At 39.3% G+C, this 17,714-nt stretch overlaps 2 protein-coding genes across 5 annotated transcripts in view; one reads left to right on the top strand and one right to left on the bottom strand.

The window, feature by feature from the left end:
• The window catches only part of NDUFAF2 (NADH:ubiquinone oxidoreductase complex assembly factor 2), a 278,588-nt gene that overhangs the window by 257,682 nt on the left and 3,192 nt on the right, over positions 1-17,714 (bottom strand). The window lies entirely within an intron of this gene.
• On the top strand, positions 7,221-8,004 carry LOC128584887 (amine oxidase [flavin-containing] B-like). Its single transcript, XM_053590169.1, has one exon. The coding sequence runs from the start codon at positions 7,359-7,361 to the stop codon at positions 7,770-7,772; it is 414 nt and encodes a 137-aa protein (XP_053446144.1). The 5' UTR covers positions 7,221-7,358; the 3' UTR covers positions 7,773-8,004.

Genomic DNA, 17,714 nt, shown 5'->3' on the forward strand with positions numbered 1-17,714 from the left:
CCCTTTTTCTTTCTCAATTTTTCTAGTTTAATTATAATTTCCCATTGCTGCCTTTTTTAATAACTACAACTTCATTTTTGCTAGTGTTTCTACCGCTATCACTTGGTTTTTCACCCAATTTTATCGCCATAAAGTTTTCTGTTTGCTTGTTTTAGTTTGATTTATAGCATTTTTGTCTTTCCTCTCTACTTGGTGGAGGTGGGGTACTGTGTCTGACCAGGTTAGCAAAGAGCTGCTGACCTCAAGGGAACCACCCAACTGGGCACCCAACCCCCAGAAGGTGGGGTTTTTTAAGGTTGTGTCAAAGTACCCTACTGTACACCTATATTGCCCTGTCTCCCTCTTTCTGTGCCTCTCTTCTTTTTGTCAATATTCCTTATCCCTACCCCCTCTCCTTTCTCTATCTTTCTTTTTTTTCTTATCACTCGGTGCTCCTTTCTTTCATCCCTTTTTTGCTCTTCAACCTTCTCACCTTTCTGGTCCTGTAACCCTTAGTCCACAGGCACAAGAACTTAAAGAGCAAGAGGAAGTGAAAGGAAAATTAGGGCAAGGAAACAGATAAAAGAAATCACTCATGAGGAAGAATCAGCAGAAAACTCCAGGCAACATGAAGAACCAGTCCAGAACAACCCCGCCAAGGGACCATGAGGTAGCTACTGCAGAGGATTCCACCTATACAGAAATGTTAGGAATGACAGAAAGGGAATTTAGAATACACATGTTGAAAACAATGAAAGAAATGATGGAAACAATGAAGGAAACTGCTAATAAAGTGGAAAATAACCAAAAGGAAATCCAAAAACAGAATCAAATCAGAGATGAACGATATGAAGAATATAAAAAGGATATAGCAGAGCTGAAGGAAATGAAACAGTCAATCAGGGAACTTAAAGATGCAATGGAAAGTATCAGCAACAGGTTAGACCATGCAGAAGAAAGAATTTCAGAGGTAGAAGACAAAGTTTTTGAGATAACTCAGATAGTAAAAGAGGCAGAAAAGAAGAGAGAGAAAGCAGAACGTTCACTGTCAGAATTATGGGACTTTATGAAACGTTCCAACATACGAGTTATAGGAATTCCAGAAGGGGAAGAAGAATGCCCCAGAGGAATGGAAGCCACACTAGAGAATATTATAAAAGAAAATTTCCCAAACATCACCAAAGATTCTGACACACTGCTTTCAGAGGGCTATCGGACCCCAGGTCGCCTCAACTCTAACCGAGCTTCTCCAAGACACATTGTGATGAACCTGTCCAAAGTCAAGACAAAAGAAAAGATTCTGCAAGCTGCCAGGAGTAAGCGCCAGTTGACCTACAGGGGCAAATCCATCAGAGTGACCTCAGACTTCTCTAATGAAACTTTCCAAGCAAGAAGACAATGGTCATCTACCTTTAATCTACTTAAACAGAACAATTTCCAGCCCAGAATTCTGTACCCTGCTAAGCTAAGCTTCAAAATTGATGGAGAAATCAAATCATTTACGGATATACAAACATTGAGGAAATTCACCACAACAAGACCAGCTCTACAGGGAATACTTCAACCTGTTCTGCACACTGACCACCACAATGGATCAGCAGCAAAGTAAGAACTCAGAAATCAAAGGACAGAACCTAACCTCCACACTGATGCAAAAGATAAAACTAAGCAATGGACTCTCACCAAATAAGACGAATAGAATACTACCACACTTATCAATTATCTCCATAAATGTTAATGGCTTGAATTCCCCACTGAAGAGACATAGATTGGCTGACTGGATTAAAAAACACAAGCCATCCATTTGCTGTCTGCAAGAAACGCACCTGGCTTCAAAAGACAAATTAAAGCTCCGAGTCAAGGGTTGGAAGACAATTTTTCAGGCAAATGGAATTCAGAAGAAAAGAGGAGTTGCAATCTTATTTTCAGATACATGTGGATTTAAAGCAACTAAAGTCAAAAAAGACAAAGATGGTCACTTTATATTGGTCAAGGGAAAACTACAACAAGAAGACATTTCAATTCTAAATATCTATGCACCAAATTTAAATGCTCGCAGATTCTTGAAACAGACCTTACTCAGTCTGAGCAATATGATATCTGATAATACCATCATAACAGGGGACTTTAACACACCTCTTACAGAGCTGGACAGATCCTCTAAACAGAAATTAAACAAAGATATAAGAGATTTAAATGAGACCCTAGAACAATTATGCTTGATAGACGCATATAGAACACTCCACCCCAAAGATAAAGAATATACATTCTTCTCATCACCCCATGGAACATTCTCCAAAATTGATCATATCCTGGGACACAAAACAAATATCAACAGAATCAAAAGAATTGAAATTTTACCTTGTATCTTTTCAGACCATAAGGCACTAAAGGTGGAACTCAACTCTAACAAAAATGCTCGACCCCATCCAAAGGCATGGAAATTAAACAATCTTCTGTTGAATAACAGATGGGTGCAGGAAGAAATCAAACAGGAAATCACTAACTTCCTTAAGCATAACAACAATGAAGACACAAGCTACCAAAACCTGTGGGATACTGCAAAAGCAGTTTTGAGAGGAAAATTCATCGCTTTAGATGCCTACATTCGAAAAACAGACAGAGAGCACATCAACAATCTCACAAGAGACCTTATGGAATTGGAAAAAGAAGAACAATCTAAGCCTAAACTCAGTAGAAGAAAAGAAATCTCCAAAATCAAATCAGAGATCAATGAAATTGAAAACAAAAGAATCATTCAGAAAATTAATGAAACAAGGAGTTGGTTTTTTGAAAAAATAAATAAAATAGATAAACCATTGGCCAGACTAACTAGAAATAGAAAAGTAAAATCTCTAGTAACCTCAATCAGAAATGATAAAGGGGAAATAACAACTGATCCCACAGAGATACAAGAGATCATCTCTGAATACTACCAGAAACTGTATGCCCAGAAATTTGACAATGTGAAGGAAATGGATCAATATTTGGAATCACACCCTCTCCCTAGACTTGGCCAGGAAGAAATAGACCTCCTGAACAGACCAATTTCAAGCACTGAGATCAAAGAAACAATAAAAAAGCTTCCAACTAAAAAATGCCCTGGTCCAGATGGCTTCACTCCAGAATTCTATCAAACCTTCAAGGAAGACCTTATTCCTGTACTGCAGAAATTATTCCAAAAAATTGAGGAAGAAGGAATCTTCCCCAACACATTCTATGAAGCAAACATCACCCTGATACCAAAACCAGGAAAAGACCCAAACAAAAAGGAGAATTTCAGACCAATCTCACTCATGAATATAGATGGAAAAATTCTCAACAAAATCCTAGCCAATAGATTACAGCTTATCATCAAAAAAATCATTCGTCATGATCAAGCAGGCTTCATCCCAGGGATGCAAGGCTGGTTCAACATACGCAAGTCCATAAACGTTATCCACCATATTAACAGAGGCAAAAATAAAGATCACATGATCCTCTCAATAGATGCAGAAAAGGCATTTGATAAAATCCAGCATCCTTTTCTAATTAGAACACTGAAGAGTATAGGCATAGGTGGCACATTTCTAAAACTGATTGAAGCTATCTATGACAAACCCACAGCCAATATTTTACTGAATGGAGTAAAACTGAAAGCTTTCCCTCTTAGAACTGGAACCAGACAAGGTTGTCCTCTGTCACCTTTACTATTCAACATAGTGCTGGAAGTTCTAGCCAATACAATTAGGCAAGACAAGGAAATAAAGGGAATCCAAATGGGAGCAGAGGAGGTCAAACTCTCCCTCTTTGCTGACGACATGATCTTATACTTAGAGAACCCCAAAGACTCAACCACAAGACTCCTAGAAGTCATCAAAAAATACAGTAATGTTTCAGGATATAAAATCAATGTCCACAAGTCAGTAGCCTTTGTATACACCAATAACAGTCAAGAGGAGAAGCTAATTAAGGACACAACTCCCTTCACCATAGTTTCAAAGAAAATGAAATACCTAGGAATATACCTAACGAAGGAGGTGAAGGACCTCTATAAAGAAAACTATGAAATCCTCAGAAAGGAAATAGCAGAGGATATTAACAAATGGAAGAACATACCATGCTCATGGATGGGAAGAATCAACATTGTTAAAATGTCTATACTTCCCAAAGCAATCTACCTATTCAATGCCATTCCTATCAAAGTACCTACATCGTACTTTCAAGATTTGGAAAAAATGATTCTGCGTTTTGTATGGAACCGGAAAAAACCCCGTATAGCTAAGGCAGTTCTTAGTAACAAAAATAAAGCTGGGGGCATCAGCATACCAGATTTTAGTCTGTACTACAAAGCCATAGTGCTCAAGACAGCATGGTACTGGCACAAAAACAGAGACATAGACACTTGGAATCGAATTGAACACCAAGAAATGAAACTAACATCTTTACAACCACCTAATCTTCGATAAACCAAACAAGAACTTACCTTGGGGGAAAGACTCCCTATTCAATAAATGGTGTTGGGAGAATTGGATGTCTGCGTGTAAAAGACTGAAACTGGACCCACACCTTTCCCCACTCACAAAAATTGATTCAAGATGGATAAAGGACTTAAATTTAAGGCACGAAACAATAAAAATCCTCAAAGAAAGCATAGGAAAAACACTGGAAGACATTGGCCTGGGGGAAGACTTCATGAAGAAGACTGCCATGGCAATTGCAACAACAACAAAAATAAACAAATGGGACTTCATTAAACTGAAAAGCTTCTGTACAGCTAAGGTGACGATAACCAAAGCAAAGAGACAACCCACACAATGGGAAAGGATATTTGCATATTTTCAATCAGACAAAAGCTTGATAACCAGGATCTATAGAGAACTCAAATTAATCCACATGAAAAAAGCCAACAATCCCTTATATCAATGGGCAAGAGACATGAATAGAACTTTCTCTAAAGACGACAGACGAATGGCTAACAAACACATGAAAAAATGTTCATCATCTCTATATATTAGAGAAATGCAAATCAAAACATCCCTGAGATATCATCTAACCCCAGGGAGAATGGCCCACATCACAAAATCTCAAAACTGCAGATGCTGGCGTGGATGTGGAGAGAAGGGAACACTTTTACACTGCTGGTGGGACTGCAAACTAGTACAACCTTTCTGGAAGGAAGTATGGAGAAACCTCAAAGCACTCAACCTAGACCTCCCATTCGATCCTGCAATCCCATTACTGGGCATCTACCCAGAAGGAAAGAAATCCTTTTATCATAAGGACACTTGTACTAGACTGTTTATTGCAGCTCAATTTACAATCGCCAAAATGTGGAAACAGCCTAAATGCCCACCAACCCAGGAATGGATTAACAAGCTTTGGTATATGTATACCATGGAATACTATTCAGCCATTAAAAAAAATGGAGACTTTACATCCTTCGTATTAACCTGGATGGAAGTGGAAGACATTATTCTTAGTAAAGCATCACAAGAATGGAGAAGCATGAATCCTATGCACTCAATCTTGATATGAGGACAATTAATGACAATTAAGGTTATGGGGGGGGGGAAGCAGAAAGAGAGAGGGAGGGAGTGGGGTGGGGCCTTAGTGTGTGTCACACTTTATGGGGGCAAGACATGATTGCAAGAGGGACTTTACCTAACAATTGCAATCAGTGTAACTGGCTTATTGTACCCTCAATGAATCCCCAACAATAAAAAAAAAAAGAAAAAGAAAAAAAAAAAAAGAATGAATAGCCGGGCGTTGTGGCGGGCGCCTGTAGTCCCAGCTGCTCAGGAGGCTGAGGCAAGAGAATCGCGTAAGCCCAAGAGTTAGAGGTTGCTGTGAGCGGTGTGACGCCACGGCACTCTACCCGAGGGCGGTACAGTGAGACTCTGTCTCCACAAAAAAAAAAATAAAAAAAAAAAAAAATAAGAATGAAACCAAGTGAAAGCAGAGGACAATAAAGATGAAAATGAAAAGCAATAAAGTTGAAACAAATGAAAAAAACTTACATAGAATTATCAGTGAAATTCCATGCTAACACTGTGAAAAGATCCATAAAATTAACAAAATATTCATCAGAGGGACCAGGAAAAAAGAGAGCAGCTACAAATTATCAATTTCAGGAATGAAAGGAAATTTGTCACTAAAATTCCTACAAACATTTAGAAAGATAATGAAGAGATATGAACAACTAACTTTATAACCATAAATGTTAGGTAAAACGGGCAAATTTGTCAAAAGACACAAACTATCCAAGCGCACACAGACAAAATAGTCCTAGTAGTAGGCTTAAACGTGTTATTTGTTAAAGATATTGAATTTGTAGTTAAAAAACCTTCCAACAAAACTCCAGGAGCGGATGGTTTCATGGCAATTTATAACAAACATTTTAAAAAGAAGTAATACAAATTCTTCACAAAGTTTTCGAGAAAACTCAAGAGAAAAGAACACAATCCAACTCTCTCTCTGAGGCCAGCATTACCCTATAACAAACCCAGAAAAAGACATTACAAAGAAACTAGAGATGGAGATCCTTAAGGACAAACAACAAAATTCCTCAACAAAATGTCAGTGTATCAAATACAGCAATATACGGAAAGGATAATGCATCATGACTAATTGGCATTTATACCACAAATAACATGCAAAACATTTAACAATAAATCAATGCCGGGCGGCGCCTGTGGCTCAGTGAGTAGGGCGCCAGCCCCATATGCCGAGGGTGGCGGGTTCAGGCCCAGCCCCGGCCAAACTGCAACAAAAAAATAGCCGGGCGTTGTGGCGGGCGCCTGTAGTCCCAGATGCTCGGGAGGCTGAGGCAAGAGAATGGCGTAAGCCCAAGAGTTAGAGGTTGCTGTGAGCCGTGTGATGCCACGGCACTCTACCCGAGGGCGGTACAGTGAGACTCTGTCTCTACAAAAAAAAAAAAAAAAAAAACAATAAATCAATGCCAAATGAATTGAAAACTTATGTCCACTCAAAAACTACACATGAATGTTTATAGGTAGCCTTGTTTACAACTGCCAAAACTTGTAAGATGTTCTTCAATAGGCAACTGGATAAACGAACAATGGTTCTAAACATACAAAGGAATATTTAACAATAAAAAGCAATTAGCTATTATGCTACAAAAAGATGTGGAGAGGTGGATTTCTCCCTGGTCGGGAATCTCAACCCACCTGCACTCTAGGTAGAACAAAGGAGAGGAAATTTGTGGGTGGATCTGGTCAAGGGAGTGAGCAAATAATGGACCTTCTTGGGCACAGAGTGAAGCTGGAGAGGCCTGTGACCTACATTGACCAGACAGGAGAAAATGTCCTTGTGAAGACCCTAAACCATGAGACTATGAGGCTAAATACGTGATTTGCACTGTTCCTCCTACTCTGGGAATGAAGATTCACTTCAATCGCCCTCTGCCAATGATGAGGAACCAGCTGATCACTCGTGTGCCTCTGGGTTCTATTATCAAGTGTATAGTTTACTACAATCAGCCTTTCCGGAGGAAAAAGGATCACTGTGGAACCATGATTATTGAAGGGGAGGAAGCTCCGATTTCCTACACATTGGATGACACCAAACCTGATGGCAGCTATGCTGCAATAATGGAATTTATCCTTGCCCACAAAGCCAGAAAGCTGGCACGTCTTACCAAAGAAGAAAGGATGAAGAAACTTTGTGAGCTCTATGCAAAAGTTCTAGGCTCCCAAGAAGCTCTGAAGCCATCACATTATGAAGAGAAGAACTGGTGTGAGGAGCAGGACTCTGGGGGCTGCTACACCACCTACTTTCCCCCGGGATCATGACTCAACATGGAAGGTACTACGCCAACCAGCGGGCAGGATTTATTTTATGGGCACTGAGACTGCACTCCACACACTGGAGTGGCTACATGGAGGGAGTTGTGGAGGGTGGGGAGAGAGCAGCCTGAGAGATCCTGCATGCGGTGGGGAAGATTCCAGAGGATGAAATCTGGCAGCCAGAACCAGAATCAGTGGATGTCCCTGTGCGACCCATCACTACAACCTTCTTGGAGAGACATCTGCTCTCTGTGCCAGGCCTGCTGAAGTTGAGTGGACAGACCAGCATCTTTTCAGCAGTGGCTCTGGGATTCCTGGCGCTTGTGCGAGTCTAAAGAGAAAGTGTCTTAACCACACCTTCTTCTTACTGTATTTCGCGTGTGGGTTTGGAGAAGGGGTTGTAATAAAGTTCCCTGAAAACACACAAACAACAACAACAAAAAAGATGTAAAGAAAACTTAAATGCATATTACTAAGTAAAAGAAGCCAATTTGAAAAGATTATATATGGCATTATTCTAACTATATGATATTCTGAAAAAGACAAAACTATGGAAACAGAAAAAAAAACAACAGTGGTCACTAGAGGCTTGGTGGGAGGGTGAAAAGGAGGAGGGGAGAGAACATGAATGCAAGCTATTAATAATGGAGGATGGGTGGAGGGAGGGTAATTGGTAGGAACACACCTACAGTGCATTTTACAAGGGTACATGTTAAATTTACTAAGTGTACAGTATAAATGTCTTAACACAATAACTAAGAAAATGCGGTGAAGGCTACGTTAACCAGTTTGATGAAAATATTTCAAATGGTATATAAAACCAGCACATTGTACCCCATGATTGTATTAATGTACACAGCTATGATTTAATAAAAAAAAAAGATATTAATAACGGGAGAAACTGCAGTAGGTAGCAGGAGAGGGTGATTTCCACTCAATTTCTCTGTAAACCTAAAACTGCTCTAAAAAAGAAAGTCTTAGTTTTTTAAAAGTCAATCAAGGGTGGCACTTGTGGCTCAGTGAGTAGGGCGCCGGTCCCATATGCCGGAGGAGGCAGGTTCAAACCCAGCCCCGGCCAAAAACCACAAAAAAAAAAAAAAAAAGTCAATCAATATAATTCACCATCTGAGCGTCTCACAGAAAAAAAAAATTAAGCAAGCAAGCATTTGAGAGAAGTCAACACCCATTCATGGAAAGGAAAAGAACTTTCAACAAGCCAGGAATAGTAGGGAACTTTGCTAACCTTATAAAAGGCATCTAAAAAATTACAGCAAACATCAAAATAAAGAAAACAAATGTTTCCCTCCTAAATAGGGAACAAGGCAAAGCTATGTACTGTCACTACTCTTATTCAACATTACCCTGGAGATCTCATCTAGTGCAACCAGGCAGTAGAAGGTAATAAAAGGCAAATAAGTCAGAGAGGAAAAACTGTCACCAGCTACATTCGACATAAGTACCTACAAAGATGTCCAAAGGATCTGCAAAAGGCTTCAACAATTAATAAGTGTGTAAAATAGGATGCAGAATACATGGTCAACACAGAAAAATCAATTTTATTGCTATATATGAGTAACAAAGAACCAGAAATTAAGATTTTTAAAAGCTTCATTTATAATAACGCCACACAACATAATATACTTCAGAATAAATACAACAAAACATGAATGAACTCTATTCTGAGAACTATAAATCACTGATAAAAGAAATCAAAAAATAAAAAAAATCAAATAAAAGGTCCCAAAGATTAACTCAAATAGATCTTCATGTTAAATCACGTCTTAAAAGCTACATTATCCCATTGTGGAGATTTTTGTTAAAATCTATAGCTCCTAGGGAGGCGGAGCAAGATGGCAGCCGAGTAACAGCTTTCTTGCATCTTGGCACCGTGAGTCTGGGGAGATAGAACTCCAGGCATCTCTGGCTGGTGGGATCTGCCTATCATCACCCCTGTGCGGATACAGGGAGTCAGCGAGAGACTTCTGGACCCCAGGAGGAGGACTAAAACAGTGGAAAACCGGAAAGTGGTCGCGTGTGTTCAATCGGGTCTAAACCCGCCCGCAACTGTAAGTTCAGTAGCAGCGAGACTGCAAACCAGAAAGGCCTTACCTGTGAACTGTTTTGGTGTCTTTGGACTTGGCACTCAGTTGAACTGCCTTGGGGAGAGCCTGAGCAGGAGTGCGGAGAACTTCGGCCCATTGTCTAGGGCACCAGTCTGAGCCACTGAGCCAGACGGAGCTAATGGTGTTTGGCGGTGGGTCACAGGGAGCCATTGTGAGCGATCTGCCCCGGCAAGCTCTGACCTCAGGGTAGCAGAGCTAGAATTGGGTGGGAGCTGGTAACCCAGCGACCAAGTAGCCTCAGGGCGGGGCCTGAGCTGCCTTGCAGCCCTAACCCTCAGGGGCAGAGTGAGACCAGTTTTGGCACACTGGGTAAGTGGACAGCCACTTCAGCAGTGATTCCAGCGACAGGCACTTTCCTGGGAAAGCTTCTGCTCAGCAAGTGAACAAGTTCAAAGTGCCTTTTAAGTGGGCTGAAGAGAGATTTAGGGTGTCTACCTGCTGGGGTTTGAGAAATCAGCAGCCTCCAGTCGTATCAGAACTGTGATTAACATCTCATACCCCAGAAGACCACGTGTTGCCCAGACAATATTCAATAACATATACATACTGCTTTGTTTTGGGTTGTGTTTTTTTTTTTTTGGTTTGGTTGGGTTTTTTTGTTTATTTTGATGTTCTTGAAGTTGTTATGTTTTGTAAGTTCAACCTTTTCCATACAGATCTCTTTTCTTTCTCAATTTTTCTAGTTTAATTATAATTTCCCATTGCTGTCTTTTTCAATAATTAGAACTTCATTTTTGCTAGTGTTTCTACTGCTATTATTTGGTTTTTCACCTAATTTTATCCCGTAAAGTTTTCTGTTTGCTTGTTTTGGTTTGATTTATAGCATTTTCGTCTTTCCTCTCTACTCGGTGGAGGTGGGGTACTGTGTCTGATCAGGTTAGCAAAGAGCTGCTGACCTCAAGGGAACCACCCAACTCGGCACCCCCAGAAGATGGGTTTTTTTTAAGGTTGTGTCAAAGTACCCTACTGTACACCTATATTGTTCTGTCTCCCTCTTTCTGTGCCTCTCTTCTTTTTGTCAATATTCCTTTTACCCACTCCCTCTCCTTTCTCTATTTTTCTTTTTTTTTCTTATCACTCGGTCCTCCTTTCTTTCATCCCTTTTTTGCTCTCCAACCTTCTCACCCCTCTGGTCCTGTAACCCTTAGTCCACAGGCACGAGAACTTAAGGAGCAAGAGGAAGTGAAAGGAAAATTAGGGCAAGGAAACACATAAAAGAAACCACTCATGAGGAAGAATCAGCAGAAAACTCCAGGCAGCATGAAGAACCAGACCAGAACAACCCCACCGAGGGACCATGAGGTAACTACTGCAGAGGATTCCACCTATGAAGAAATGTTAGGAATGACAGAAAGGGAATTTAGAATACACATGTTGAAAACAATGAAAGAAATGATGGAAACAATGAAGGAAACTGCTAATAAAGTGGAAAATAACCAAAAGGAAATCCAAAAACAGAATCAAATAAGAGATGAACGATATGAAGAATATAAAAAAGATATAGCAGAGCTGAAGGAACTGAAACAGTCAATTAGGGAACTTAAAGATGCAATGGAAAGTATCAGCAACAGGTTAGACCATGCAGAAGAAAGAATTTCAGAGGTAGAAGACAAAGTTCTTGAGATAACTCAGATAGTAAAAGAGGCAGAAAAGAAGAGAGAGAAAGCAGAACGTTCACTTTCAGAATTATGGGACTTTATGAAGCGTTCCAACATACGAGTTATAGGAATCCCAGAAGGGGAAGAAGAATGCCCCAGAGAAATGGAAGACATACTAGAGCATATTATAAAAGAAAATTTCCCAAATATCACCAAAGATTCTGACACACTGCTTTCAGAGGGCTATCGGACCCCAGGTCGCCTCAACTCTAACCCAGCTTCTCCAAGACACATTGTGATGAACCTGTCCAAAGTCAAGACCAAAGAAAAGATTCTGCAAGCTGCCAGGAGTAAGCCCCAGTTGACCAACAGGGGCAGATCCATCAGAGTGACCACAGACTTCTCTAATGAAACTTTCCAAGCAAGAAGACAATGGTCATCTACCTTTAATCTACTTAACCAGAACAATTTCCAACTGAGAATTCAGTGCCCTGCTAAGCTAAGCTTAAAAACTGATGGAGAAATCAAATCATTTACGGATATACAAACATTGAGGAAATTCGCCACAACAAGACCAGCTCTACAGGAAATACTTCAACCTGTTCTGCACAATGACCAGCACAATGGATCAGCAGCAAAGTAAGAACTCAGAAATTAAAGGACAGAACCTAACCTCCACACTGATGCAAAAGATAAAACTAAGCAATGGACTCTCACCAAATAAGACGAATAGAATACTACCACACTTATCAATTATCTCAATAAATGTTAATGGCTTGAATTCCCCACCGAAGAGACATAGATTGGCTGACTGGATTAAAAAACACAAGCCACCTATTTGCTGTCTGCAAGAAACACACCTGGCTTCAAAAGACAAATTAAAGCTCCGAGTCAAAGGTTGGAAGACAATTTTTCAGGCAAATGGAATTCAGAAGAAAAGAGGAGTTGCAATCTTATTTTCAGATACATGTGGATTTAAAGCAACTAAAGTCAAAAAAGACAAAGATGGTCACTTTATATTGGTCAAGGGAAAAATACAACAAGAAGACGTTTCAATTCTAAATATCTATGCACCCAATTTAAATGCTCCCAGATTCTTGAAACAGACCTTACTCAGTCTGAGCAATATGATACCTGATAATACCATAACAACAGGGGACTTTAACACTCCTCTTACAGAGCTGGACAGATCCTCTAAACAGAAATTAAACAAAGATATAAGAGATTTAAATGAGACCCTAGAACAACTGTGCTTGACAGACGCATATAGAACACTCCACCCAAAGATAACGAATATACATTCTTCTCATCACCCCATGGAACATTCTCCAAAATTGATCATATCCTGGGACACAAAACAAATATCAACAGAATCAAAAGAATTGAAATTTTACCTTGTATCTTCTCAGACCATAAGGCACTAAAGGTGGAACTCAACTCTAACAAAAATGCTCGACCCCACCCAAAGACATGGAAATTAAACAATCTTCTGTTGAATAACAGATGGGTGCAGGAAGAAATAAAACAGGAAATCATTAACTTCCTTGAGCATAACAACAATGAAGACACAAGCTACCAAAACCTGTGGGATACTGCAAAAGCAGTTTTGAGAGGAAAATTCATTGCTTTAGATGCCTACATTCGAAAAACAGAAAGAGAGCACATCAACAATCTCACAAGAGATCTTATGGAATTGGAAAAAGAAGAACAATCTAAGCCTAAACTCAGTAGAAGAAAAGAAATATCCAAAATCAAATCAGAGATCAAAGAAATTGAAAACAAAAGAATCATTCAGAAAATTAATGAAACAAGGAGTTGGTTTTTTGAAAAAAATAAATAAAATAAACCATTGGCCAGACTAACGAGGAATAGAAAAGTAAAATCTCTAGTAACCTCAATCAGAAATGATAAAGGGGAAATAACAACTGATCCCACAGAGATAGAAGCGATCATCTCTGAATACTACCAGAAACTCTATGCCCAGAAATTTGACAATGTGAAGGAAATGGATAAATATTTGGAATCACACCCTCTCCCTAGACTTAGCCTGGAAGAAATAGAGCTCCTGAACAGACCAAATTCAAGCACCGAGATCAAAGAAACAATAAAAAATCTTCCAACCAAAAAATGCCCTGGTCCAGATGGCTTCACACCAGAATTCTATCAAACCTTCAAGGAAGAGCTTATTGCTGTACTGCAGAAATTATTCCAAAAAATTGAGGAAGAAGGAATCTTCCCCAACACATTCTATGAAGCAAACATCACCCTGATACCAAAACCAGGAAAAGACCCAAACAAAAAGGAGAATTTCAGACCAATCTCACTCATGAATATAGACGCAAAAATCCTCAACAAAATCCTAGCCAATAGATTACAGCTTATCATCATGATCAAGTAGGCTTCATCCCAGGGATGCAAGGCTGGTTTAACATAAGCAAGTCCATAAACGTTATCCACCATATTAACAAAGGCAAAAATAACAATCACATGATCCTCTCAATAGATGCAGAAAAAGCATTTGATAAAATCCAGCATCCTTTTCTAATTAGAACACTGAAGAGTATAGGCATAGGTGGCACATTTCTAAAACTGATTGAAGCTATCTATGACAAACCCACAGCCAATATTTTACTGAATGGAGTAAAACTGAAAGCTTTCCCTCTTAGAACTGGAACCAGACAAGGTTGTCCTCTGTCACCTTTACTATTCAACGTTGCTGGAAGTTCTAGCCAATACAATTAGGCAAGACAAGGAAATAAAGGGTATCCAAATGGGAGCAGAGGAGGTCAAACTCTCCCTCTTTGCTGACGACATGATCTTATACTTAGAGAACCCCAAAGACTCAACCACAAGACTCCTAGAAGTCATCAAAAAATACAGTAATGTTTCAGGATATAAAATCAATGTCCACAAGTCAGTAGCCTTTGTATACACCAATAACAGTCAAGATGAGAAGCTAATTAAGGACACAACTCCCTTCACCATAGTTTCAAAGAAAATGAAATACGTAACGAAGGAGGTGAAGGACCTCCATAAAGAAAACTATGAACTCCTCAGAAAGGAAATAGCAGAGGATATTAACAAATGGAAGAACATACCATGCTCATGGATGGGAAGAATCAACATTGTTAAAATGTCTATACTTCCCAAAGCAATCTACCTATTCAATGCCATTCCTATCAAAATACCAACATCGTACTTTCAAGATTTGGAGAAAATGATTCTGCGTTTTGTATGGAACTAGAAAAAACCCCGTATAGCTAAGGCAGTTCTTAGTAATAAAAATAAAGCTGGGGGCATCAGCACACCAGATTTTAGTCTGTACTACAAAGCCATAGTGCTCAAGACAGCATGGTACTGGCACAAAAACAGAGACATAGACACTTGGAATCGAATTGAAAACCAAGAAATGAAACTAACATCTTACAACCACCTAATCTTCGATAAACCAAACAAGATCATACCTTGGGGGAAAGACTCCCTATTCAATAAATGGTGTTGGGAGAACTGGATGTCTACATGTAAAAGACTGAAACTGGACCCACACCTTTCCCCACTCACAAAAATTGATTCAAGATGGATAAAGGACTTAAATTTAAGGCATGAAACAATAAAATTCCTCAAAGAAAGCATAGGAAAAACACTGGAAGATATTGACCTGGGGAAAGACTTCATGAAGAAGACTGCCATGGCAATTGCAACAACAACAAAAATAAACAAATGGGACTTCATTAAACTGAAAAGCTCCTGTACAGCTAAGGACACAATAACCAAAGCAAAGAGACAACCTACACAATGGGAAAGGATATTTGCATATTTTCAATCAGACAAAAGCTTGATAACTAGGATCTATAGAGAACTCAAATTAATCCATATGAAAAAAGCCAACAATCCCATATATCAATGGGCAAGAGACATGAATAGAACTTTCTCTAAAGATGACAGACGAATGGCTAAGAAACAGATGAAAAAATGTTCATCATCTCTATATATTAGAGAAATGCAAATCAAAACAACTCTGAGATATCATCTAACCCCAGTGAGAATGGCCCACATCTCAAAATCTCAAAACTGCAGATGCTGGCGTGGATGTGGAGAGAAGGGAACACTTTTACACTGCTGGTGGGACTGCAAACTAGTACAACCTTTTTGGAAGGAAGTATGGAGAAACCTCAAAGCACTCAAGCTAGACCTCCCATTTGATCCTGCAATCCCATTACTGGGCATCTATCCAGAAGGAAAAAAATCCTTTTATCATAAGGACACTTGTACTAGACTGTTTATTGCAGCTCAATGTACAATCGCCAAAATGTGGAAACAGCCTAAATGCCCACCAACCCAGGAATGGATTAACAAGCTGTGGTATATGTATACCATGGAATACTATTCAGCCATTAAAAAAAATGGAGACTTTACATCCTTCGTATTAACCTGGACGGAAGTGGAAGACATTCTTAGTAAAGCATCACAAGAATGGAGAAGCATGAATCCTATGTACTCAATTTTGATATGAGGACAATTAATGACAATTAAGGTTACGGGGGGGGGGGGCGGGAAGCAGAAAGAGGACGGAGGGAGGGGGGTGGGGCCTTGGTGTGTGTCACACTTCATGGGGGCAAGACATGATTGCAAAAGGGACTTTACCTAACAATTGCAATCAGTGTAACCTGGCTTATTGTACCCTCAATGAATCCCCAACAATAAAAAAGAAGCCTTCTGGTGAATAAAAAATAAATAAATAAATAAAAGCTACATTATCCTATTTCTCTCTCAATTAGCAAAAATACGTTGTGTGGTGGGGCAGGTGTTGGTGGTTCCATTTTACAGATTTAGAGGAAGCACTCACACTCTTGGCTACGTACTCAGAGAAAATGAAAACTTGCTATGAAGGCTATGTTAACAAGTTCGGTGAAAATATTTCAGACTGTATATGGAACCAGCACATTGTACCTCATGATTGCATTATTGTTCACAGCTATGGTTTAATAAAAAATAAAAAAGTGGCCAAGAAAAAAAAAATAAAAGAAAGAAAATGAAAACTTAACGTTTACACAAACCCATATGGGAATTTTTCTGGCTGCCATATTCATAATCACCAAACCAGACCAGACCTTCAATTAATAAATTTGGACAAACTGGTATATCCATAACATGGAATACTAGTTAGCAGTAAAAAGGAATAAACTACTGATACATACATGAAAAGAATCTCAAAGGCATTATGCTGATTGAAAGTCAGTTTCAAAAAGTTACATATGGTCTGATTTTACATATGTAACATTTTTAAATAAACAAAATTATAACCACAGAGAACAAGATCAGTGTTTGCCAGGGTTAGGAACAGGGAGTCTCACTACACAGGGTTAACATGAAGGAGTTATGTAGGGGAACAAAACTCTTGTATATCCTGATTTTGGTGGGGGTTACATTAATTTTTACATATATTAAAATATATAGAACTTTACACCAATTTAAGAAGTTAATTTTACTGGGCCCAGCCTGATGGCTCCTGCCTGAAATACCTGCACTTCAGAAGACAGAAGTGGGAGGATGGCTTGAGCCTAGGTCTCAGGTTGCACAGAGTTGTGATCACACCACTGTACCTTAGCCTAGGCAACAGCGAAAGCCTGTCTCTTATGAAAAAGAAAAAATCTTTTATGTTCATTTTACTGTATGTGTATTTTAATTTAAAAATAAAATCTAAAAAAACAAGTTACTAACAGTAAAAAGAAAACTAAAGGTTTAAAAATGAGATACTGCTACATACTTACATGACTAAAATTTCAAAGACTGACCATACCAAGTGCAGATGAGGATGTGGAACAACTGGTACCGACAAATGTTTATGTTTTTATAGTAAAAACATAAAATGATGCCACCAATTAGATAGTTTTGGTTTTTTATTTTAATTTTTTATTTTTTTGGTACAGACTCTCAAGCTGTCACCCTGGGTAGACTGCCATGGCGTCACAACTCACAGCAACTTCAAACACTTGGGCTTAAGTGATTCTCTTGCCTCAGTCTCCCAAGTAGCTGGGAATACAGGCGCCTGGCACAACACCTGGCTATTTTTTTGTTGTGGTTGTCATTGTTGTTTGGCAGGCCCAGGCTGGATTTGAACCCGCCAGCTCCATTGTATGTGGCTGGCGCCCTAGCCACTGAGCTACAGATGCCGAGCCTTAGACAGTATTTTAAAAAGTTAAACATATACTTGTAAGGTGACTCAG

This window comes from Nycticebus coucang, chromosome 1 (assembly GCF_027406575.1).
Source record: "Nycticebus coucang isolate mNycCou1 chromosome 1, mNycCou1.pri, whole genome shotgun sequence".
Taxonomy (NCBI): Eukaryota; Metazoa; Chordata; class Mammalia; order Primates; family Lorisidae; genus Nycticebus; species Nycticebus coucang.

What these genes read in the sequence shown, in the direction of transcription:
- LOC128584887 (XM_053590169.1), top strand. Translation starts at nt 7,359, where the DNA reads ATGAAGATTCACTTCAATCGCCCTCTGCCAATGATGAGGAACCAGCTG.